This window comes from Takifugu flavidus, chromosome 2, assembly GCF_003711565.1.
Source record: "Takifugu flavidus isolate HTHZ2018 chromosome 2, ASM371156v2, whole genome shotgun sequence".
NCBI classification, from domain to species: Eukaryota; Metazoa; Chordata; class Actinopteri; order Tetraodontiformes; family Tetraodontidae; genus Takifugu; species Takifugu flavidus.
The window spans coordinates 6,489,467-6,513,695 of NC_079521.1; the positions used below are offsets into that span (position 1 = coordinate 6,489,467).

Below are 24,229 nucleotides of genomic sequence, written 5' to 3' on the forward strand. Positions count from 1 at the left end.
GGCTTCAGCGGCGCGCAAAGCTAAACGATAAAGAAGATCTACCTGTACGTGCACAGTTGTTGCTCAAAGTCGTTGTCGGTTTTGCCTCGTAGACATTTTTGTTTCAACTTGATCTAGGGTGTGGCAGATTAGAGGCAGCGATGGTCGAGTGTAGCATTATTCTAAACAAGCATACTCTCAATAACGTCTGTGTGTTTTACCCTGTAGGACCCGCTTGATGGACCTGGTCCAAAAGGCCCAGTCGATGTGAAAGACGGCATTTGTCCTCTGCAGGATTGGGAAATTGTTGGTGGATAATGACATGGTACATCCTCCACTTTAGATGGTTATCTGACGCATCAGTGAAATGGACTGAGATCAAACAAGGAGTGGAAGGAACCACCCGAAAGACGCGGTGGTTGGTGGAGCTGGAGGAATCAACAATGGGAATTTGTCCTTGAACGGGGGCATTGCCAGGAGGTGGAGAGAAACCGTGGTAAGGATGAACCATTTAAACCAGCGCATCTGAGACTATGAAGGGAAGCAAACGCTGCAAAAGCCGGAGAATTCGGACCCTTTCTGGATAATGGCCCACAGATGATTTGGCTTGGTGGAGGTCTTGCTTTTACCTTCACTGCTGACACTAAAAATGGAGCCAGCAGCCGCCGATGTGGCGTCTGGGTGACCACTGAGCCGTCATAGAGCGATGTCTGACATCAAGATGCAGGCAGGAGGAGGATGTACAAAAGGCTGTCCTTCTGTTTGCTTTTCCTTACTCTTAATCTCCATTTCCATGCTGTTCTTCCTGGGCACCCCTGCTCTGTGCATTCACTTGGAGACCACAGAGAGCCACAGTGAGTTCAGCTGTGAGCCCATCAGACTGAGAATGTGCCAGGATCTGCCTTACAACACCACCTTTATGCCCAATCTCCTCCATCACTATGACCAACAAACGGCTGCGTTAGCCATGGAGGTGAGTCTTGGCGACGCCGCGTGTGTGAACGATGCATATTCTTCTGTTCTTCTGTGCTGCCATGTTTAAAAACTGAAAGTGTGGGAGTGTGGCGCTTTGGGAAATTATGGCTGTAGAATGTAAGTCTGAAAATATTCAGTCAGCAAAAGGTCTTTGATGTGTAATTTGAGCTGTGCGTTATTAATGTTGCCGCTCCATGAGCAAGGCATCAACTAGAAACATCATTTGTTCTTTATGCTTTCAAAATAAAAGAGAGGTAATTATGCAGGAAGAAAAGGTGGATTTTTTTTTTTTTTAAAAAATTTCTATATAAATTCCCCGCAACACGATTCCGGGCTGTGGGAAAACAAATTGTGTAAATGGAACCGTGATGTTGCCTGAAGCCACTTTGCAAAGATGCAGAACATCAGACAAGATGATGATGAAGCAGGTACTTTCTTCATTGCAGCCAATTTCAAAATACTAATTACCTCACTTTATGATGTACAGAGTGATCTGCTAGAGTGACGGTTTTAGGCAAAATAGTGTCAGGTTACACAGTGTGGGTGTAACAGTAGACCTTCACTATACATCTGTCATCATGTTACCTTTTTTGTCCCTTTGTTGCTCCCCAGACGGAAGAACACAAAACAGGATGTTACTTGATAGCAGGACCATAATTACCTGTTTGCAGCAAGGATTTGTCGTTATCAAAGGCTACAGGCAGCATGTTTGGAAGTATTATCTGAACTTCTGCATCACCTGGCTGCAATTTGCCACCTATAGAGGAAGAAATTGTCACGCAATGTGATAAATAAATGTAAATAAAAATGAACATGGCTTTTTTTCTCCTGTATGTTTCAATTGTCCTGTTCTGATCTGAACTTGCTGCACATGTGGATTATTATCTGCCCAGGATTGACCAACTGTGCGCAAACTGGTCTGCAGGATGTGAATGAATTCTGCCTCCAGCTGTTCACAGGAAGCATCTCGTGTTATCCGTGTTGCTGCAGATGATCGTGCATGTTGCCAGTGTGGCGTCTTTAAGCTGAGGATTTCTATTTGCTATTTGTGTTGATATTATCTTCCACATGAAAACGTCGGGCTGAAACCTTTTCTGCTGTTTGACTTTAATCACAGAAAAATTCAGAGAACGTCACAAGTCGGCATGCTGTCAGACATATTTTTTACCCCTTCTCAGGAAATCGGAGCGTGTGTTTTGATCTAGATGAAACTGAACCTGAGAAGACGACCATGCAGATATTTATGCAGTTGCAGAGCAACACTAAATCACAGCCTAGTGAGGTTTGTTAAAAGCATCTGTTGTTGAACTTGGTTTGACCCAGATGAGGTAGTTAGTAACTGACACCCTCAGCCCTGCAGACAAGTAGGAGACATCCTTCTGGAGGTGGTTGAGCTGCGACATGAGCCCTGCCAGTCGTCCTGCTCTGGGTTTGGCCTTGACCTGACCTGATGGGAACACTGGAAGAAATGAACATTTCCCCAGTTACTGTAAAATAAAACCTCACATGTGTGGATTTGTGTTTTCAGTATGTGTAGATGAGAATTCAAAGTGCTGTCACATTATTGTGTTCATGAATGCACAACTATTAAATTAATGACGTGTAATTGAGTGATTTGTCTTTGACGACCAACCATTTTGCTCCATTGGTCTGCTTAAAAGATGAAAACCACTGATCTCCACTGGCTTGTTGTTCCCATTTAGTCGTAAGTTGGTGAACATGCACCTCAGGTCGCCTTCATGGCCCCAGTCTGACCTTGTTTCTCATTTGGAGCATCAAATAGAGGAATCCTGCTGAGGAGAATGCTTGAAAGAAAAGTTGTGTAAGAAAGAGAGATATATCCTCTCTTGGCTCTGCACCTTTAGTGTGTCGATGCTGTGAAATCTCTCATTAGTGAAGGCTGAGTTTGGCTATTTGGATTACTTAATCCACTAAAGATGTGTTGGAGCCTTGAGAACAGAGAAGGGTCATGAGGGTTGAAGCAGAGGCCGTGTGTGTGTGTTAGGCATCTTTATATGCAGCTGGCGTGTGCATGTTTGCATTTCATTTTTCTACAGATGCTACGTTAATGCTTCCATCCTGCCAGAAAAGCAGACATTTGTGCTTCTGTTTCCCAACGTAAAATAATCCGCTGCCACCAAATTGGCATGAAGTTCTTCAGATGCCGTCAATGTAACTGGAGCCATTGTCAGCTGCCGTCAGTTTTTGGGTCATATATCATGAAGAATGTTTACTGTCTCAATGGAAAGCTTTCATTCTTTACATTTATGCTAAAGCAGGTCATTTTGTAGATGTTCTTTTATGTTTTATTGGTAATATTAAAGTATTAATACATATTTTTAAAAACTCATTTTGTTTGAAACTGTGTGGCGCTGTGACCATAGAACTTAATGCATTTTCTCCCTTTTAAACCCAAAGCTAAGCCAAAAAAATGGATTATCCCCAAGTGTGTGTGCACGATTAGCATATCAGGCCGTTCATTCACTCAGTGTGTGAATGCCGTGCTCATGGTAGAGCTTTAAAACTGTACTCATGCACACTGAGTAGACCGAGTGTGTGCATGAGTGACAGAGTAGGTTAACAGTGCCAGCTGTCATCTCTCACTAATGCTAACTAGCTGCTAATCTTTTGCTCAGTCCCACAATGAAGACATTGATTCCCACAGACCAACCACAGCCCCATCTGCCAGAAGAGCCAATTACAGCTGAGGAGAGAGGCCCAGACGTAAGAGAGCGAAACACGAGAGGAAGGAAATTAATTTCAAATGAGAGATAGGGTGACAAGTGGCGCTATATTGTAGAGGTGTGTGTTGTGTGGGTCAGTTAATGTGTTCTGGACTGTCCATCTGTCTGTCCCATCCCATAAGGATGTTCTGAGATTGTGACTTCCTGCTTCCTAAAACACAGTCCAACCAGTTTTGTCACACTTAACATAAAGATATGAGTGTCCCGTAACAGCCATTTTATATGTTTTTACATTTAATCTAAGTTACAGAAGCTGAGGTTTTCCGTGCTGCTGTCTTTCTTCTCAGAGTCTTTAAAGGATTCTGATTCCAGGCAAATGTTTGTCGTTGGGATTGTGGAGTGAAAGAGCTCAGCGAGTCTCCTTCTGACGCTCAGTCAGGCTTCTTCTAAAGACTCTAGAGCTCCCTGTTTGTGAAGCAAATAGAGCTCTGATTGACAGGATCTGAGCTGCCAATCAGTACAGTAACACCTGCAGCAAAGTAAGGTCAGAAAATGTATTTACTATAAGAGCTGTTGGACGGCATCTCTGGAATCATGTTGTTTCCTGTCTTAAAGCAATGTTGGTAATGCAAAGTTTTTATTACTTTACTATCTAATTTTTTAGTAGGAGTTACTGTGAAACTGATAGGATTTGATTGTATCTAAACTCATACATAGAGTTTGGAGGATATGGGTTTTCTTTAATTGATGTGAATGTTCCGAACAGGATGGATGAAGCGTAGGAAACGAGTGCAAGGGAACACAATAGATTTTAAAGAGCATGAAGAAGAAAAGCGCTGTCGGAGTGATGGGCTGTGTAAAGTCCTGAGTCTGTGCTGTCGCCACTGTTTGTGTTTCCCCCACTATGAGGTCCTGTCCTTCAGAACGAGGCTGCTCTGTTTAAGAAGGGCCACAGAGGGGCCACCAGGTCCCTGCAACAGTGTGTGTGCGTGCGTGCCAAATCCAAAAAGTTCCATCCTGGTTGAGATTAAGTGTGGTCTGCTATGTTGTTTTTCTTTGTGTGCGAGAAGAAAAGAGAGAATTAGCTTTTGTGTGTGTGTGTGTGTGTGTGTGTGTGTGTGTGTGTGTGTGTGTGTGTGTATGTATGTGTGTGTGTGTGTGTGTGTCCACTACATGTGAAGGGGCTGATTAGCCTATTCACTGTGGCAGAGACAGGCAGGTCCTCATTCAGTATAACAGTTCCTGTTTATTTCAGCTCAACTCTTGATTATCCTTTTTTATTTCCAGTCTATAGAAGCAGCAAACACAAATGAAGCCATTATTTATTAATGCCTGAGAACAAAGGAACTCCCTGCTGCTGCTTTTTTGGCAGAATGATCCCAATTCAAAGATTTGTAGAACGGCTGTGGAGCTTTTTCTTTGCTCCAGTCTGTAGCTGTTCATAATACTGGCACTTCATATTCTCACAAATAATTTATCGATAGTGGTTTCATGTTATTTTTTATTATTGTGTAAAGTGGTTATGGTTAAGTGCTGACTTAGTGTCCATCAATAAAAGTTCAGTTCATCCAGTTCATCATTAGTGTGTATGTTTGTGTTCATTCACCGCAAATGAAATAGACACTGTACTGGTGAAACGGTTCCTAACTCTCCGGTACCAGACTTTTAGTCATGTCGAAGATGTTACAGAGCAGCTTTGGATCAATTTTCAACTACAGTGTAGTTTTGTGAGGCTTATCTGGGTTAAACCACAACTACACAACAGCATGTGTGTCATGTGGTGACCTGCGGAGTCTGACCGTCTACGTACTGATAGACACAAAGAGATAGACTTTACATAAAAACCCTTAGCTTTGCAAACAAGTATGGAATTTTATGTAAATAATTAAATGCTAAAATATCAAATATATTTTTTCTAGGTTTATAATCTTTGGTTCTTGTGCTACGTTGTCATTTTTGGTCATGTGTGTAATTCAGCAGATGGATATGAGCAGTTGGTTTGGATGGTGTTGGAATATAAGTGGGTGTGATTTCTTCCATCTGCAGCACAGTCAGTTTAAATGCCCAGTGACTTTCACACATTCCCCACATCCCTCCTGCTGGGAACTTGTTTGCTGTCATTTCTGAGAAGTTTCATTTAATATACAGACCGTGTGAGTGTGTGAGAGGGACGGAGAAATCTGTGATTCCTGGGAGAGCTGCCACATCACCTGTTGCCATGGCAGTTAAATAGCAAGGGAAGGAAGAGCAGGAATGAAGAGAGACAGACAGACAAGGGAGGGGAAGAAAATTGGATGAGGAATGCATATTGAGAGGGGGAGGAGAGAATGAAAGGAAATGGAGGAAACAAGAGATGTACACTTACAGCTAAGTCCCATCACTCTGGGTCTGTTTGTTCTGCAGGATGAAGAATATGAAACCTGATATTTGTGATTGAGGGATGTTGTTGCAGCACCGTCATGTCCACCCACACAAACCACAGGGTTCTACTGGTTCTTTGTTTATTGTCTTGAAACTGCAGGTACCTTTTTTTAGACACGGAGACTCTGAACCTATAGAACCCTAGTTCATCCTTCTGTCAGGAAGCAAAATCAGTCTTTATCGGTTTAAAATGATCCTTTTTTAAATTGATCAAATGTAGTATCTTAAAACATTAGCGAGCCTGGTATGTTGTCAACATGCATTAATGCCATTTAGCTGTCACTAAATGAGTCATAGTCTTCCTCTGTAGCATTAAATCCTAAAAAACCTTAGTCTAGTTTATCTTACATTTTCTGTCAATGAGAAAATGTCTCAATATAATGAGTGAACCAAAAAAAATAAAGCAGCAGATGGATCGCACTGATAGGGATGTTAAATTGTTTCGTCAAACTTGAAATGACAGGATAAAAGAGTAGGGGAAGTCAATGAATGCTGATGTCGGAGGGAATAAATGGAGGACAAGTGGCTGTCAGTGTAATTGCCAAGAGTAAATGGGAAACAAGGAGAATGAGAGATGGATAAAAGGGAAAAGAAGATGGGGCAGAGGAGGAGGGGAGCTGATCGTGAAGGGGAATGCCATTAATGGCTTTGTCTGGTCCTCCTGACTGAGCGATGGATGGACAGGATAAATGAAAGAGTGTGAGAGAAGGCTGCCCCTTTTTTAACTGTCTTTTCAGGGATTAGGGAGGAGGGCACCGGTTCTGTTCATCTATTCATTGCCAAAGCTTGCCTGCCTGCCTGCCTGCCTGCCTGCCTGCCTGCCTGCCTGCCTGCCTGCCTGCCTGCCTGCCTGCCTGCCTGTCTGTCTGTCTGCCTGTCTGTCTGTCTGTCTGTCGTCTGTCTGTCTGTCTGTCTGTCTGTCTGTCTGTCTGTCTGTCTGTCTGTCTGTCTGTGTAGGGAGCAGAGAGACGGGCACATGGCCATGAAACACTTTTCTGTCCATGTTTATAATGTGAGCAACATCAAGTGATGCTTGTCAAGCTTAAATACCAGAGAGAGCCAAAGAGCTGGCTGAAGGAGGGAGGTGGGAGGAAAATGGTGATTATGGAGAGAAATAACGCTCCTCCCTCACTGTGGAGGAGCAGCTCTCATGGGCTGGAGACCTGCATAAAGAGCTATTCAATGGTTTAAGTGCAAGAAAGTAAAACAACAGATTCAGACTCATTTCTGCAAAAAGACATAAGAGAAGGATGGATTTATAATGACGTTAGGATGTTTTTCTGTAGTGAGGTAATGGAGGAAGAGCTGATGTGTTCTGACAGCATCGTGCTGCAGGCTCCAACATCCGATTAGACAGAGTGAATTATGGGCCGAGATTAGCCTGTGCAGATGGACCTTTAGTAGATTTGTTATATAATCTGCATTTCTCCTCATCTGTCAGAATTGAGTGCAGGAAATGATCGACTGGACTAAAAAGACCAAAGGTTTAGTTTGTAAACTGGTATAAACCACCTAAAATAGTTGCCAGGGAAACCTGCAGGCTGATTTCACTGAGATTTGGCCACAGTGCTAACCTGGTGTGTGGTGTGTGTGCATGCGTGCGTGCATGTGTAAGTGATGTCACACTTTCAGAAACTTTCTGATCCATTTGACTCTCTAATCCAGCAGAACAATTTTTCTAGCCTGGTTCTCTGACTCTTCCTCCATCTCATGGACATCTTCATACACCTTTGAGCTTTGGCCTTTGTTTTAAGCAGAATTTTATATGTAATTGCTGCCTTTGCATTAGTGTTAATGTATGCCTCCTTCTTTGTTCATTCCTCCTGTTTATTTCTTTCCTTCGACCTCCCCCTGGGCTTCTTTTAAAAAGGGAGTAAAGAGAAAGAAACTTAATCCTTCTATTGAACAGAGGTGGACCAGTCACAGACTCCTTTTCTCCATTTTGCTGTGTGTCAGAAAAGTCAGCCCACTTCTCTTCTATAATCACTCCTGACAGCTCCAATCACACACTTCTTCCTGTGACATTTGGCTCCTTTTCTTCCAAACTTTAAAATATTGTGTGTTTTTAACTTCTTTTCATTTGTGTTCATATTTTTGTCGTTATTATTGTTCCACATACAGACATACAGTAATTATTACATCTGAATCTCATGTTTATGTTTCAGTCTGAATAGTTGTTAAGAAGTTGAAGTGAAAGTTCCTCATAATTAATTAAGAACTCTGTCAGTTTCCCACCTTTGATAAAGTAGCAGCAAAATATGGTTAAATAACCTTCTCTGTCTCTCCATATTTATCTTCTGGATCGCTCCTTCACTAATCCATGCCCTCGGGTGAGCTATTTAGTGTTTCTTGCTCTCCTGCCTTATTCAGTAGAAATGTTGAACAGAATGAGTGGCCTGCTTTGAAACGATTCTCTGTTTGTCTCCTGTGGATATGAGAACCCCTCCCCTGTCATTCTGGTTTGCACCACTTAATATCAGTCTTTCTGATGGTGGATGAAAGGCGTTTAGCCCGATTGTCAGAATAATTACACACAGATATCTGCACACGTGCTTTGACTTGTACAATACACAAGTGCTGAACGCTTAGAGGGGAATCACAAAGATGGAGTTAAAACTCACACAAGAAGAACAAGGCCCTGAAACACACACGGATGCACGAGTCCACAGGCATGGGACAGAGGAGCAGGGTGGGCAAGATGGAAGTCACACACGTCTGGTAAAGAAAGGCTCCATTCGGCTGGGCACTGAGACACACTCATGCAGAAAGCACCCACATGGCTAAGTGTGGCCTCTGGCTCAAGTTTTACACAAGGACAGACATCAGCTTCCACAGCAGCTCCCTCAACAACAACACAAAAGAATAAAAGTTTAGCACATTTTAGCTTTTTATTCTAGTTGTGTCCATATTTAGCTTAGGTTATTATGTTTAAGGACCAGTGACACAAATCTCCATAAATGGAGATGGTTAAGAAATAAATAATCACGTTTTATAAAATGAATTATGACGTGTGTGTGTGTGTGTGTATGTGAGAGTGAGTGAGTGTGAGTGAGTGATCATGCTTGCTGTACAGTACTCAAAAAAACTGTGTCAAACGGCTCATGCACCAGTGCTCCCATTAACTGGTGAAACGTCTCTCCATGTGCAGATCTAGAACGCAGCAATTGAGAACGATCAAAACATAACTGAAAAGGCTGAGTCACACACAGAAACATGCATGTGACACACACGCACATACACAAACACAGGATTTCACTGATGCGTGAGTATGTGCACAAATGCCCAGTCTACTGTATAAGCATATAGTGGAGCTTTTGTTGCAACCAATCTGTTTAAGTGCCCTGTTTTGTGTCAGATGTACACATATTGCACGCATGTACAGCGTTTATATGGTACAGTGTGTGTGATCACGATGGTTTCCATGATGTTTCCATGATATCACTGTTTAAAGGTTCACTTTCTTTACCATGTTGATTGTAAAGTGTCCATATGGGCAAAGGTTAGAGTCCCCAGGGACATGGACGGCTCCGTCAGTCAGGACCATCTTCATCGTGTGCAGCTACTGAGTTGATCATAAATTCCATTGTGGGAATTTTAATTTATTTGGCATCTGATATGATGTTTTGACTGGAATTCAACATGTTCCATTGGCTGTGTGCTCCACACCAGTACTGGTATATGCAGGCCCTGGTCTAAAATGACTTTGCTTGTACAAGATGTTTTAAAATTCTAAATTTAAAGGTGCAACCTGGTTACGTCCCAGTTCTTATAACATAACTTGTGTATTAAGTGCTTTGTATTTTTGCTCCCATCTCCTCTCTCAGCCGTTCCATCCCATGGTAAACCTGGAGTGCAGCCCTGACCTGAGGATGTTCTTGTGCGCTCTGTACACCCCCGTCTGTGTGGTGTATGGTCAGGTGTCCATGCCTTGTCGCTCCCTCTGCCAGCGAGCCAAAGACGAATGTCACAAACTCATGGAGATATTCGGAGTGTCCTGGCCAGATGACATGGAGTGTAGCAGGTGCGTGTGTGTCCGTATGTGTGTGTGCTTATACTTGCTACATATCAAACATTAAAATACTCATTCTACTAGCAAATTGAGGACATTTTTGGAAATGAGGACATTTTGGCTGGTCCTCGCAACTTCAAAGGACTATTTGAGGATCAAGACGATTTGGGTTTAGGGGTTAGTGGGGGGTCAGGTAAGGAATTGAGTAATGCATTATGTTAATATGAGTCCTCACAAAGATAGAATTACAAGGGTGTGTGTGATTTGAAAAGAAAAAAAAAAGATTTCCTCCTCAGGATCTGGGAATAACTCGACTGTCTTTTTTGTTCTGAGTACTTTTGAGCTTCCTGCCAACATCAAAACAAATTCTTGAGACTAACTTGATCTACCTCTTCTCCTCAGGTCACTAACTCTAATATCTGTCATATATTAAACTCCCTGATCCAACTCAATGGTTCCATTCTCAGGTTCCCAGACTGTGATGAGCCGTATCCTCGGCCAGAGGACCTGCTTACTGGTTCTGACCCCACTAACCAGTCATCCCTGACTGTCCAGAGAGATTATGGTTTCTGGTGCCCCAGAGAGCTGAAGGTTGACACAGACTTGGGTTACACATTCATGGGCAAGAAAGACTGTTCGGCTCCGTGTCCCTCAATGTTCTTCAGCCGGCAGGAGCTCACCTTCATTCGCTACTTCATAGGAGTCACTTCTCTAATCTGTCTGTCTGCGACACTCTTCACCTTCCTCACTTTCCTCATCGATGTCACCAGGTTTGAACTGCTGAATCTTTCTGAGCTTGGGCACTAATAAAATCTAAGCTTTTTAAGTGTTTTAAGTGTTTTTTAATGGACTTTCCTTCCTCATTAGGTTTCGATACCCTGAACGGCCAATCATCTTTTACGCTGCATGTTACGTCATGGTGTCACTGGTGTTCTTTCTCGGCTTCCTGTTGGAAGACAGAGTTGCCTGTAATGCAGCCAGTCCTGCACATTTCAGAGCAGCAACCATAACACAAGGTTCACACAACAAGGTGAGAGCAGTTTGCGCCCCTCCAGCTTCAGGAATCCTGTGTGACTCCTGGTCGCACTGTAAATCTTTAATTACATTATTCACATTATGATCATTAGAGGGATTAAACTTGGCAGTTTGTCTTACATATTAATCATATCAAATTATTAACATTTACAGAAATTATGATCTACAATGAGCAGCGCTACCACATCATAAATATTTGACATCCTCACACAAATCAGCATGTGATGTGCTGACATACACCTCCATGATTGATTAAATTCAATTGTTTCATGTCTCAAAGGTGTGCACCCTGTTCTTCATGGTCCTGTACTTCTTTGCCATGGCTGGCAGCGTGTGGTGGGTCATACTGACAATCACTTGGTTCCTGGCCGCTGTGCCTAAATGGGGCAGTGAAGCCATCGAGAAGAAAGCCCTCCTCTTCCACGCTGTTGCCTGGGGACTTCCAGGGGCCCTGACTGTTGCCCTGTTGGCCCTGAATAAGATTGAAGGAGATGGGATCAGTGGAGTGTGTTTCATAGGGCTGTATGACATAGACGCCCTGAGGTGGTTTGTTCTGGCACCGCTCGGCCTCAATGTGACGGTGAGTACAGTGGGTGGATGAATGGGTGGGTGGAATGAAAGAGGTGATGAGTAGATGGATAGCTGTGGGGAGGATAAAATGATACAAGGGTGAATTGTTGAGTTGTAGAGCCATGGGCAGATTGGTCATTTGACCCATAAGTCATCATGGAAAAAGGAATAATCACTGGTTTTAATTTATCTTTTCAGGTGGGTGTCTCTCTGCTGTTTGTGGGCATTGTGGCTCTCAATAAGGTGCGCATGGAGATCCCACTAGAGAAGGAGAACCAGACCAAACTAGTCAAGTTCATGATCCGTATGGGTGTGTTTTCCGCACTCTATGTGGTCCCCTTGTTGGTTGTGATTGGGTGCTACCTGTACGAACACACCTACAGGAGCATTTGGGAGACGACGTGGATGGAGGAGAACTGCCGGCGCTATCACATCCCCTGCCCCTACAAGGTAGAGCATTGGTGTCTTCATGCTTGTGTGTGCTTGTTTGTGCATACACCTGTTTGAGACTGAAACCCTCTAGTGTGGCTGAATGACAAAGGTATTTGGGATGTAGAGATGAGAGCTTGGTGAGCATCATTGGCTCGGCTAATATTCCGTCTTTGACCCTTCTTTGATTGCTGCTTCTCTCACTTCTTTCTTTCCTTCAGTCTCTGTTTTCCATCTCTCAGGACTTTCTCAGTCATGCTCAGCTGCCCCTGCTCTCTGACAGTTTTTGTGCTGGATATGAAGTTGTGTTTGTTTAACCAACACACGTGATGCATCAGATAGTTCAACACTGTGGTTCCACTCGAAAAGCCCATTTGGTGTATTTTTACTACGAAAGACACATGAGCCATGAAGAGGCTCCTTTCGAGCTCAGGAATTTTAACTTTCTATTTACCTGTAAATATTTCACATACAATTAGGATAAATAAATAACAATTCTACATACAATATCTAAATATGTACTTTTGCTACTTTACACATTGGAGCTTGTGACTTTTTTCTTTACACAGAGCGCTTGGAGTTTAAATCCAGATTGAACAATGAATATATGTTAGTCTCAGGGTTTTGCAGGCTAAGAGCAGTTGTTTGGATTAAATAGTGATTTCTGCCCCCTGCTGGGAGACATGATCCCCTACAACTACTGTTGAAACCATCTGAGGAGCCAGTGTTTACAGAACCAACATCCACTATATTTACATTACCATTGAGGTGTCCACATGCTCTGTCTCTTTTGGCTAATAAAGAGTACATATTTATGTTTCAGGTGAAGCAAATAAGCCATCCTGCTGCAGTTCTGTTTCTAATGAAATATCTGATGATGTTGGTGGTTGGAATCCCGTCTGTTTTCTGGGTGGGCAGTAAGAAGACCTGCTTTGAATGGGCCAACTTCCTGCAGGGCCGCAGACGCAAAGAGTAAGGCGGATGATATTTTCATGAAGTCACATTCTTTACTTTGTTTTTAGTTAATGTCTTCTTCTCTTGTTCCCGTCTGTCTGCAGCAGTGGGGTGAATGAGTCTCGTCAGGTGCTGCAGGAACAGCCCGACTTTGCTCAGTCTCTGCTGCGAGAACCAAACACCCCCGTTATTAGGAAGTCCAGAGGGACATCCACTCAGGTTAGCCTGCAAGCATCCAAGCTTTTTAGTCATTTCATGCTCAGTATTGTTACATCTTTCTAACTTCTTGTGTTCTTTAGGGCACCTCCACACACGCATCTTCAACCAACTTAGCGGCCTTGGATGGCCTCGACGATCCTGTTCAAACGCACCAACGCCACGCTGCCTCCACGAGGAACAAGGCCAGTAGTGTCCACAGCAAGGCTAGTTACCATGGGAGCCTGCGCCGCACTCGTGAAGACAGGTATAGCAGCAAGTCTGTGGCCTCCTGCTTTTCTGCCTCTCAGTAGAGTTGAAGTCTTTTTTTTGCTCCGCCCCTCCCCTCAGGAGTGATACTGTGGTTTACAGAGGCGCAGGGGAGTGCAGTTTCCATGGCAGCCTGTCGCGACTGAACCACCCCCTCTCCACTCACAGCAGTCTCCACCAGCTCGATGGCCACTCGAGGCACAATAGCCAACAAGATGTTACTGAGGTCCCACCTGCCCTGATCACACACGGAACAACGGCGAGCCAGAGTCAGACTGCTGTGAACGCAGACATCAGCGCCTGACGTTGTCCTTCACAGGAAGCTTGGATCTCAGCAGAGACCCACAGCGGTGTTCTCCTCTGCTGAGGGGGTAGTTTATAGCTGGTGTCAGTGTGACAGAGAGCTAACGCTGTTCAGACGGTGAGCTTGAACTTGAGTCTGGTTGACTCTCAGCTCAGATACATTTCTTTACTAATTTAACTATACCGAGAGGGAGGAGGCAACTCTTGAACAGATAAATTAATTAAAGGGGCATGCTGAGGTGTCACTGACATGTTTAAGGACAATCTTAGCTATGCTGGGAGAATATAGGGAAGATGTTAAAGTAGTGGGAAGTCGTCATGGTACGATTCATTTAGTCTCCATGATGGTGACATTGTGACCTGCATCATTAATATGTGAATACTGACATGTATGAATTTTTCTACCATTTTAAATGGTTTGCTAACTTTCTTTAGTAGTTATGCATTAAATTTGACTCGATAGAGCCTTCTTTCTCAAAAGTTGCTTGTTCAGCACTGCAGCTCTTACTTTTTTATTGTTTTTATCTTCGGCCTCAGAGGCCAAAAAATGTGGGCTTAATGTGAAATCGTGGACCTTTGTGGTTTGGTGAACTATTTTTATACTGTGAAGATTGTGTGTGTCTGCTGCGAGTGTGTTTCTGAGTGTGTGGATACACAACCATCCATGTTTTAGATTCCAGTGTTTCTTTCCACAGGTAAACAGTAATCATGGACAAATGTATATAACCCAACAGCTAATGCTTTTCAAAGTCAGAAACAAGACTTTATTCAGGTCTGGCCAGCTGAAAACACTGTTTGTACTTAGAAATATGATGGTTAAGCTGTTTTTAGCTTCCCCAAAACTCTGCAGCATTATTAGTGGTAATAACAGAAGTAACTGTATGTATCTGTAGCCTAAGAAACACACACACAACGCTGACTCAGTAACTTGTTTGGTCTCTTCAGTTAAATAATTCATTGTAGAATCCTGAAATTAAAATAGGCTGATGCTGAGACCAACGCACTTGTGCTGTACTCGGCTGTCTAGATTCAGGTCCTTCTGATATACCCTCAACTTATTTTACACATTTTTTCCTGAGTCTCAGTTTTATGTACATAAAGAGCTCCTGCTCACGTGAGGTAAACCTGTAGGAAAAGTGTTTTTTTCTTTAGACATTATTTTTGAGTAAATATTGGGAAGTTGTAAATGATTTGTTCCCAGCCTGAAGACCTAATGAACCTACCTCATCCGTACCTTCAGCCTTCACTCTACCTGGGCACAAACACACAAGACTTGGTGCTTTTTGTAAAGCCGACATCTATGTTCTTTTTAGAGCCAGGACTTCCTGTGTTCCCATCAGTTGTTCTCCCCTGGCCTTTCACTGCTGCCTCTCCTGCTTCTCTTTTAACATTTTCAGCCCTATTAATGACTAATCTGCCTTATTTCTGCCTTCTGTTCCTGTAAATTTACCCACGCTGAGCTTTTCTTGGACCTACAGCTACTGTCTGTATTCTGGAGGCTAATGAACATTAACTTCTGGGCTTTTACCTCTGAGGGATGCAGGGAGCTCCAGTCAGTCAGCTCTTGTTTCAGATGTCATCATTTATTTCACCTACGACTTCAGAGGGAATGACAGTAGTTTAAAAACCTGACTCATGGTCAGCAGCGGTACGGGAACATTGTAAAACTTGAGAAATGTTTGCCTTTTTAATTTATTTACAGTTTGGACAGTAAGGACTCCTTTACATGCCGTCTAATAAACTTTTTATAAACTCAAATGTGTTCATTATTCCTGTCTGCTTCTGAGTGATTTACCTAGAAATACCTGGATACTCTTACAAAGGACAGGCTGATGTCCCCGTCTGTGGCAGCTATGTGTACATATCATGAGCCACATAAAAGGAGTGGGTGTGGCAGAAGGGCTGCAGTCTGTATTCTCACCACTAGATGCCATGGTATCTTACACACTTCTTGTTGTCAAGACCAGATCCCGGACCGCTCTCTTTTTCTGCGAACAATGGCTGCCACGTCCTGTTTGAGTGTGGAGACACTCAGTTCCAGGTGCTCAGAGAAGTCTTTCAGCAGGCGACTCTGCTCGTCCAGAAACAGTCTGAGCCCTAACAGGTCCGAGTCCTCCTGCAGACAAATACCAAACATGAACAGTTTCACCCACCAAAATAATGAAAATCCAACTTCATTTTAATCCGATTTCTTCCTTTCGAAGCCAGTTTTGTTCTCAGTGATTAAATCTGCACGTGTGGTCTCTAATGCTGCAAACACGTGGATTCTTACGCTCGGCCTGTGTCTGCGCAGCCGCTGCAGCTCTCCCCGGACTGAGGTCATGCTGTGGTAGAAAACCTTTAGAGAACGTGCAAACTCTGCATCACAGCTGGGTCGTGTGGGCCGACCACGCCCCTCCCCACCTGACACACAGGTTGAACAGATCAGTGAGAGAGACAAATGTAGTTTGGGCTTTGTGATGGATGTGTTCTGATGTTGGAGTTACCGCTCCTGGCTACGCTCAGCTGCTCTCTCAGACTCTGATTTTCTTTTTGTAGTCCATCATTGACCCTTTTCAGTTCCTCTATGTCCTGTTGTAGAGCTTTCATTGGACAGCAAAGCTCTGCAGTGCCAATGGGCTGAAAATTACACACACACACATACACACAGTGATTAAAACTTACTCACCTCCAACTTTCTCTCTTCTGATGCAGACTTCAAACTTACTGTAGATTCTTCCTCGATGATGATGACACCATCTGTGGTCATCTTTACGCCCTGTAGACCTGAATCCAGCTCAGTACATCCCTCTGAAATAGAGACAAAAACTAATGAGTGGCATTATTGGTTGTTTAGACAGGTTGTTAAAGTTATTTACATCCATTTTTAGCTGCAGGACATGTTCCTAGAATGGCTGCAGAGCTGATGAGGTTCAGTCCAGCTGACAGTTCGCAGAACATTAGGATAGGTTTAGTCCATCTTACAGTCTATAATTATAAATTTATTCTCCTCCTTCTATGCTTCTCCCCTTTTTACCTTCATCCAACCAGGAACTGTGTTATGTCACAATACATTCAATTTAACATTATAAATGGAAGTGTCGCCTGCTAATTTTGTGTGGTCATGGCTGCCTGAGAGGTGAAGGTCATGGTGCACATCATGTGTGACTCAGACCACCTAAATAAATGTGCTTTGTTTAAATGAGAAATAAAGTGATCATTTATCTGTTGACCCTGACCTTGAAGAGCCCACAGCTCCAGCACCAGGGCACTGCTCTGCAGGTAGTGGAGCAGACGCTGGGAGGTGTGGAGGGAGGTGATGTGAACTCTATGGGTCAGCAGAGGGTTGACATTGTGCCACACAGCTGGCGTGAACAGACTCTGTCTGCAGTCAAACAACCTGAACCTGACACAGTGGAGGGAAAGATGATGATGAATTTCTTTTTAGGGTTTATTTTTGCCTTATTACCAGTAAGCACGGTAAGATTTGTGCGACACCATCTGAGATTTAACCATAAAGTCCAATAAATAACAACGCTCCTGGTTTCTTTATATGTCTCACCCGAGCTGGATCCCCCTGCTGTGTTCTTCTCTGATCCAACGGAGGCCCCAGCACTGTTTCAGGACCAGCTGGAAGTCCAGCCGTTGACCCAGTAGCTCAGAGGGGTCAATCAGAATGTCATCTTCACCCAAGGGGCTGAGGAGAGAAAGACCATCTACTAATGTGTTTAGTATTGTTGTTAAGCGCACGCATGTGTGTCTCCTACAATCCTGAGGAGGTGCAGGGGACCAGCTCTGCCTGTATGATACCCTCGTCTGTCCCCTCAGAGCCCATCACCTGCATCCAGAGAAGATCTATGTGTCACCACACTGTCTCTAGCTGCAGTTGAAATGACAACATTTCTGCACGTGTGTATAATATATCAGTAAGCACCTCCACATGTTCTTCCAGAGGGATACGGAAGGCCAAAGAGTGAAGCCATAGGTGAGCAGTTCCCAGCAGCAGAGGCTCCACTGGATCCCAGAATGGATCTTTGTCTCTCGGTAACACGTCTGCAGTGAGGCCTGCGTCTATCTGACAAAGATCATTTATTGTAATTGCATTTTTACATTAAGTTGATTTTAAATACCACTCACATTTTCTTCAGTTAGGTGGTCAGTGACAGATGACCCCTTCTGTTAATCCTGTGCTTTTAACTGATTATATGGAAATGCGTTTCAAATAATGATGTCATTCTGTGTGTATATCAAGATGTGGAACTCAACCCATTACTATGGTTACAATTTTTGTGCTTTAACGTTCGAACACTCTGAAGTTATTTGACCTCTATTTGTTGTTCTCTGATTTTCCTTGAAGGTCCCATGAAATGCTTGAGTTTTGTGGTCCCTACTGGTCCCCTAATACTGTAACTGAGGTCTCTTCCCCAACTTCAGCCTTGGTGCAAGATTACAGCCACTATGAACCGTTCCAACAATGAGCTTTCCTGGAGATGCAGGCTGGATTTTTGGCTTATAAAGGTTATTTCCACTAAATAATTAGTTCATATGGTGAGTTTATGTTTAAAATTATTAGTTGGCTATTAGTTATAGCACTTTTTAAGTTAATAAACAAGTAACAATAATTACTGAACAATTAATTTAAGTTGTGAGTGTGTAATTTAATTTCAATTAATTTAAGTTGTGTGTGTAGTTGTGATTTACACTGTAACCCACATCTGTGAATGGCATCAACTACAACAGAACATTGTACATCACAGGGGGATTAGCTTTAATTCAACTGATTTTGGCTGTAACTCCCAGAGAATGATGGGAAATGTTACCTTCGCGTGACGCGGCCCCATTGAGAGTCAGCCAAATGGCTTTTTAAAGTGTGATGCTTTGTAGGCTTGAACAAAGATGACTGGCTGAGAGGGCAGTGAACCTGCTCGCAGCGCACGGCAACTCTTTGCAACTCTGACAAAGAGCTTTCCTTCTCTCTAGTAATATGCAGCTAGAAAAAGAAAGAGCCTAATTGATCTAATTGACCATCTGTAGATGATCCCACAAATGTCAAGGCAATCAAAATAACATAAACGTATTTATTTTATCGCTGAAGCACATAGGCAGTGTTGTTTCCTCACTTTTATCTGGCAGTATACCAAAGTTAACTAATTGTTAACTTCTGATGAGCTACTTCATATCATTTGATTAGGAGCTGTTCCGGAACTGACCAGTAAAAATAACTTACTCATTTGATTCTCTTTAGCTTCTTAGTAAATAAATACTGCACTTTCCATGCAGTAAAATCACTTATTACTTCTCCACAGGTTTTTCAAATGATTAATAAAAATTAAACCCATTTGAAAGGTAATTGTAAAGTAGTTTTACATTTAGTCATTTGGCAGATGCTTTTGTCCAAAGTGACTTACAGTGAGAGACACAATCAAGCCACCATGCAACAGTGCTAAAGCACCTGGTGCACCAGCAACTACTGACTACCAGTGCAGTTCTCTGGGGAGGGAGTTAAGTGGGATAGAAATAGGAGAGAGGAGGAGAAACCAGATGTGCCTCTGGGCCATCTGAAACAGCTTCACCACACACAGATCGTAATAATTCGGTCAAATAAACCTTCATAACAAAAAAAACCAAACATGTTTATTAACTACTCTTACTTGTTTGTTAACGTTAAAAGAACTAGCACTAATAACTGACTGCTCATTTTTAAACCTAACCAAATGATATAATAATTTCGTGGTGTAAACCTTTAATTTGCACTCTAATTCAATTGAAACTGCAGCCTGCAAATCTGCAGCTGGACACTCCATTTAGGTGTCTGCAGCTTTAAATGCTAATGAGGAGGGGCGGGGAATGGTGGGGCGTGGCCTCGAGAAGCTTGCGCCCACTGTACCATATACAAATGAGAACAGGCCCAATTTCTCAAGATCGTCACAGAAAGCTGAACTGAGGATTCAGACAAGAGTGGTTCTGTCCAGGACTTACTTTAGTCTTCTCAAGGAGATGCTGCTGGTAAACTTCTTCCATCAGGAATTTACGGTTTACAAACTTGGCCTTGGACCACACCCACACCTAAGAAGGAGAGTTCGGTTTGAAAAAGAAGTCCATCAATCTATTTCTGTTAAAATCCACTTAATGATCAGGGACACACATGCACACACGTGCACACACTAGGTTGATTAGAGCCTCCAATCAACCCTGTGTTTGTTTGCGGACAGTCGGAGAAATCTGGAGGACACGGAGGTCTCGTTCCAGGATCTGGACCTGCCTCAGCAGCCTGTGCTAACTACTGCACCACTACTTACACGTAACACCACAGAAACCTACACAAAACCCCTGATAGACCAACTTGTTTCAGTTCTGTTGCAGTGACCCTGACGACGATCTCCTTCTCCAGATCATGACCTTTAGAGTCCGAGAGCGCCAGGTTCTTGATCTCCAGTTTAAACTCCACCCCCTATAACCAGGACAGACCGTGCTTATATAATGCCATCAAAACGTGTAGAAATCTAATAAAATGTGTATCTAAAATGTGTATGTGATATCATGTTACCTTCCTAAGTTCCTGGCTCATCTGGTTGGCTTCAGCCGTCATGGGCATCAGTTTGATGTAATCGTAGAAGACGGCAAGCAAACTGGGATCTGTCTGACTGGACCCAGTCGTGGACTCGCCTACAAAGACAAATAATCAGCACTTCCCCCCAAAAAATCTGGTCCACTGGGTCCTCTTCTACCCACTCAGGCTGATGCCTTCAGCAGCAGCCAGCTCGGACTGGAAGTAGTCGTAGTCATAACGTCTCCAGTCTTCGACGCCTCTCTCTGAGGGGTAACCAGTGAACAGGTAGGTACAGTTTGAACCCAGAATCAGACGGTCCTAGAAGAAACAAAGAGAACTGTTATTTGGGCACACGCTGGCTCATAGACTATCAGTATGTGTTGACAGCCACCAGGTGGCGCAGTTCCGTTGACTCGAAGACAGCCTTCCCATTGATGATGACCTTTGACCCTGGCAGTGGGGTCAGCGTCACTCGGCGACGTTCATTTCTAAAGACAGCATGACGCTCCTGGATCCTAATACAAACATGCACATCATCATAAAATCGATGGCGTATGAATACACTTCTGTTATTTTCTGAGGTGACCACAACTCACCCCAGACCTTTGATAGGGATGGAAGTTGGTGAGCCGTCACACAGTCCGATGACCCATTCACCTGAAACACGTGAAACAAGTGTGACCATGTTTTATGTCACAAATCTGTCTCAGCAGCTCTTTCCCTCTTAAATATGATTCCTCCACAAGTGAAGCCCCTGGTAATAAATGAACTCCTTGAGGATGTCAGGATGAGACACACTGACCTTCCTCAATGAAGAGCTTGACCACCCCTGAGAGCTGAGCGTCCTCATTGATGTTGAGAATATATGGGTGCATCTGCATCATCCTCCTCTCCTGACAGGGGCACGGGGGGGGGGGGGGGCGCATTACAAAGATGCATTTATAGTAACTCAGAAAATCATTCTGATCTTTAAATGACACGCCGAAAACATGGGTTTGATGGTTAGATGTTAAACACCTGTGTGATGTTAGCATACTGTTGCTCCCAGTCTTTTAAGGCCTCCTGCAGGTGTTGTTCCCACAGAGTCTGAATGGCTCTAATCTGGAGCTCATTGTGGGTCAGCAGCTGTCGTAGCTCCTCTGAAATCATACACACACACACACACACACACACACACACACACACACACACAGACTTTTGTTACAGTCTCCCGGCATCACACTGTTGCAAGTACTTACTGGTCTCGTCATTAGCTAGCTGTCCCTCCTGGCCAAGCCTGCTGAGTCGCTGGTGCAGTCTCGCATTCTCGGCCTTCAGCTCTTTGACCAGACGTTCTGTGGGGCTCTCGTTCACCACAGCTCTGTTCTGGATCCGCTTTGCCCTAAACAGGAGGGGAGGTCAGATCACAGCAGTGGTCAGCTGCTTTAGAAGTCTTGATGTCCTTTCGTACCTCTCTGCGTAGCGCAGGGTTGACAGGGACTCCTCATAGCAGATATCTGCCGGGCTCAGTGTAGCGATCTTAGAAATCAAGTGACAATTAGTGACTATTTTGGGTGCCTGCCACCATAATCTCTCTCACCACGACTGTGCGACTGTTGCCTCCCAGTGCAGACTGGAGCAGCTTGGTGAGAACTGAGTCTCTGTAGGGTATGTGGACGCCCCTCCTCCCTGCTGCCACATCAGCCAGAGAGCTGGAGAACAGCAGTGATGGGTCAGCTGTTGATTAACCACCCAGCCGGTAAAAGAAGTGTGACAGACACACACCTGATGACGTTCCCCAGGGTGGTGAGGCTCAGGTTGATGGCTGTACCCTCTTTGAGTCTGTCAGCCTCCGACCCTGACAGCCGCTGTCGCTCACTGCCTGCCAGGTCCACCAGGTTAACGGTGGACTGCTTTGTGATGTTCTCTTTGGAAAAAATCTAGTAATGACATTTAAAAACCATATTCAGAGACAGGCTCCAGCATTATTTATACATGAACAGTAACTGTACCTGTTTGAGCTGGAGGATAATGAGCATGTGTGAGCGGCTGCTGTTGGCGTTCATGTGTGTGGCAGCGGTGGTCCGGGTTCTGGTTCCCTGCTCCATCAACTGGTCCACCTACATTTAAAATCACTTTTAGCCCTTTCCTTGAACGCTGTATATACTTTTATTAATGCATTTACTTTTCTCTAAATCGTTTGAAGAGTGTTGCAGTTATGCTGCCTGATGCTGTGCAGGAAGTTATGGATCATTTCTTAGAGAGGCTAACCTTCGCCTCTCTTTCTCTCTACCTGTGCTGCACTTTCACAGGGGACTGTTCGTAATCCCTCCACGTAGAAGCCCCTCTGTTGTTCCTCTCTGACCCTGAGTCCCCCCGACGAGCGAGGCCCCCGAACTAGCAGGTCAAGCACCTGGACGCACAGGGTAGAGACAAAAAAAAAGATTAATGACAGAAAAAAACAGAATGTGAAAAAAAAAAAAACCAGAATGCCACAGGTCTCACCTGCTCATTATAAATTTCCAACATGCTGAAGAAGACCTGCGTGGAGGTGAAGATCAGTGTTAGCACACTGCCATTCCAGACAATTACAAGAAAAGTACAAGATAACAAACACACACACACACACACACACACACAGACACACACACCTGACACTGCCTGGTCTGCAGGTTTCCTTTAATGTCCTGAAACAAGCGCTCACTGAGCTTGGGAACCAGGCCTTTGTTGGGTCCATAGCCCACCATGGAGTAACTCTTCCCTGAGCCGGTCTGCCCATAGGCCAACAGGGTGGCATTGTAACCCTGGCAACAATGGAAAAAGTCCATCTCAAATCTTATTACCATATCTGGATATTTTAGGGAGGGTTTAATCTAGCTAAACTGCAGAAATATTATTCCTCTTTTATGCCTTTTTTCATTGTCAGGAACAGAATTCCTACCTGCAGTGCATTCTCCAGGATTCCCTCCCCAAGGTCCTTGAACACACTATTCTGAGGAAAGTTAAAGGTTGATCAGTCATTTATTATTTTTGGATCATTCTGTTACTTGTGAGTTTCCTGGGTTTAACTGATGATCTACCAGGACACCCTGGAGCCAACCTGGTCAGCGTATCGTCCACCAGGCTCTTCAGGAACGTACAAACCCCTGCCGTCCTGGACGAAGCCGCTGTGGGACCAGTAGGCGTAATCGAAAGAAAATGAACGACGGCTCTGACTGTCACGGGGGTCCTGAATGGTGATGGAGCTCGAAACCATGGAGACAATACATCGACTGCCAGCATCCTTCTCTCTCTGAGAGGAGGAAAGATAGAAGGTACATTAAAGACTGCTGTTCATCTACCCACTCTATGTGACTGAAAACACAAATTTACTTCAACACAAAGCAGCTCAAACACATATAAACATAATTTTTAGGAAAACATCAGCCAACAGTGGTAAAATAAATAAAAAAAATCCAAAGGTTCTCTTTACTGACCTTGTTGAATGGTCGGACCCTGACGGCCACTTTGACACAGTCCTTGACATGCATGTCTGAGGATTTAGCCCTCATGATCAGGCATCAGATCAGTGGCTGGAGCCATGAAACGCCAGTCAGTTAAAAACCAACTGCTGAAAATGTAACACAAGCTACTGATGACCAAAATGTCAAACAATGCTGCGGGACTTTGCTCTGCTGCAGAGGGGGAGCACTTACGTGGTTTCATATTCTCCAACATAAATTATGGAAGGGAGCCTGTAGTAACTGGAGAATCTCTTTTAAAAGGATGCCAAGATGCCATTTCCTGCCACTTTCTCAGAAACAGTTCAGACACATTTTCCTTTTTGGACATTTGAAAGAGTTTGTTTGGTTGAGCTGCATCGCACAATCACAGCAGTTTGGTGGCGCGTTCCTATGA

General features: G+C 43.9%; 2 protein-coding genes across 3 annotated transcripts; one reads left to right on the top strand and one right to left on the bottom strand.

Annotated features, from left to right (window-relative positions):
- Positions 1–685: 685 nt before the first annotated feature.
- On the top strand, positions 686–15,582 carry LOC130513557 (frizzled-3-like). Of its 2 annotated transcripts, none has more exons than XM_057012329.1 (10): positions 686–952; positions 9,884–10,080; positions 10,536–10,838; positions 10,936–11,098; positions 11,384–11,683; positions 11,872–12,123; positions 12,926–13,074; positions 13,161–13,275; positions 13,356–13,519; positions 13,603–15,582. In XM_057012329.1, exons 1-10 carry the CDS (start codon positions 686–688, stop codon positions 13,823–13,825), a joined length of 2,133 nt encoding a protein of 710 aa, XP_056868309.1. In that variant the 3' UTR covers positions 13,826–15,582. The 2 variants fall into 2 exon arrangements, with proteins under 2 accessions (XP_056868309.1, XP_056868315.1); XM_057012335.1 differs by having other exon boundaries at positions 13,164–13,275.
- kif28 (kinesin family member 28) lies at positions 15,503–24,039 on the bottom strand. Its single transcript, XM_057012399.1, has 27 exons — positions 23,809–24,039; positions 23,433–23,624; positions 23,274–23,324; positions 22,984–23,136; positions 22,838–22,873; positions 22,626–22,745; positions 22,345–22,452; positions 22,118–22,272; positions 21,933–22,044; positions 21,804–21,871; positions 21,592–21,734; positions 21,371–21,492; positions 21,156–21,246; positions 20,950–21,010; positions 20,745–20,868; positions 20,536–20,671; positions 20,351–20,469; positions 20,147–20,254; positions 19,783–19,869; positions 17,738–17,878; positions 17,571–17,641; positions 17,366–17,500; positions 17,043–17,209; positions 16,532–16,614; positions 16,311–16,443; positions 16,097–16,227; positions 15,503–15,940 (listed from the first exon to the last, which is right to left on the bottom strand). Exons 1-27 carry the CDS (start codon positions 23,881–23,883, stop codon positions 15,782–15,784), a joined length of 3,081 nt encoding a protein of 1,026 aa, XP_056868379.1. The 5' UTR covers positions 23,884–24,039; the 3' UTR covers positions 15,503–15,781.
- Between the last annotated feature and the right edge of the window lie 190 nt (positions 24,040–24,229).

What these genes read in the sequence shown, in the direction of transcription:
- LOC130513557 (XM_057012329.1), top strand. Translation starts at nt 686, where the DNA reads ATGTCTGACATCAAGATGCAGGCAGGAGGAGGATGTACAAAAGGCTGT. An exon ending in CAGGGCCGCAGACGCAAAGA is followed by an intron (nt 13,075 to 13,160) that starts GTAAGGCGGATG and finishes GTCTGTCTGCAG; the next exon opens with CAGTGGGGTGAATGAGTCTC. An exon ending in CGCCGCACTCGTGAAGACAG is followed by an intron (nt 13,520 to 13,602) that starts GTATAGCAGCAA and finishes CCCTCCCCTCAG; the next exon opens with GAGTGATACTGTGGTTTACA.
- kif28 (XM_057012399.1), bottom strand. Translation starts at nt 23,883, where the DNA reads ATGAGGGCTAAATCCTCAGACATGCATGTCAAGGACTGTGTCAAAGTG. An exon ending in ATCTCCTTGAGAAGACTAAA is followed by an intron (nt 17,879 to 19,782) that starts GTAAGTCCTGGA and finishes GATCTTTGTCAG; the next exon opens with ATAGACGCAGGCCTCACTGC. An exon ending in CTCTGGAAGAACATGTGGAG is followed by an intron (nt 17,642 to 17,737) that starts GTGCTTACTGAT and finishes CTCTGGATGCAG; the next exon opens with GTGATGGGCTCTGAGGGGAC.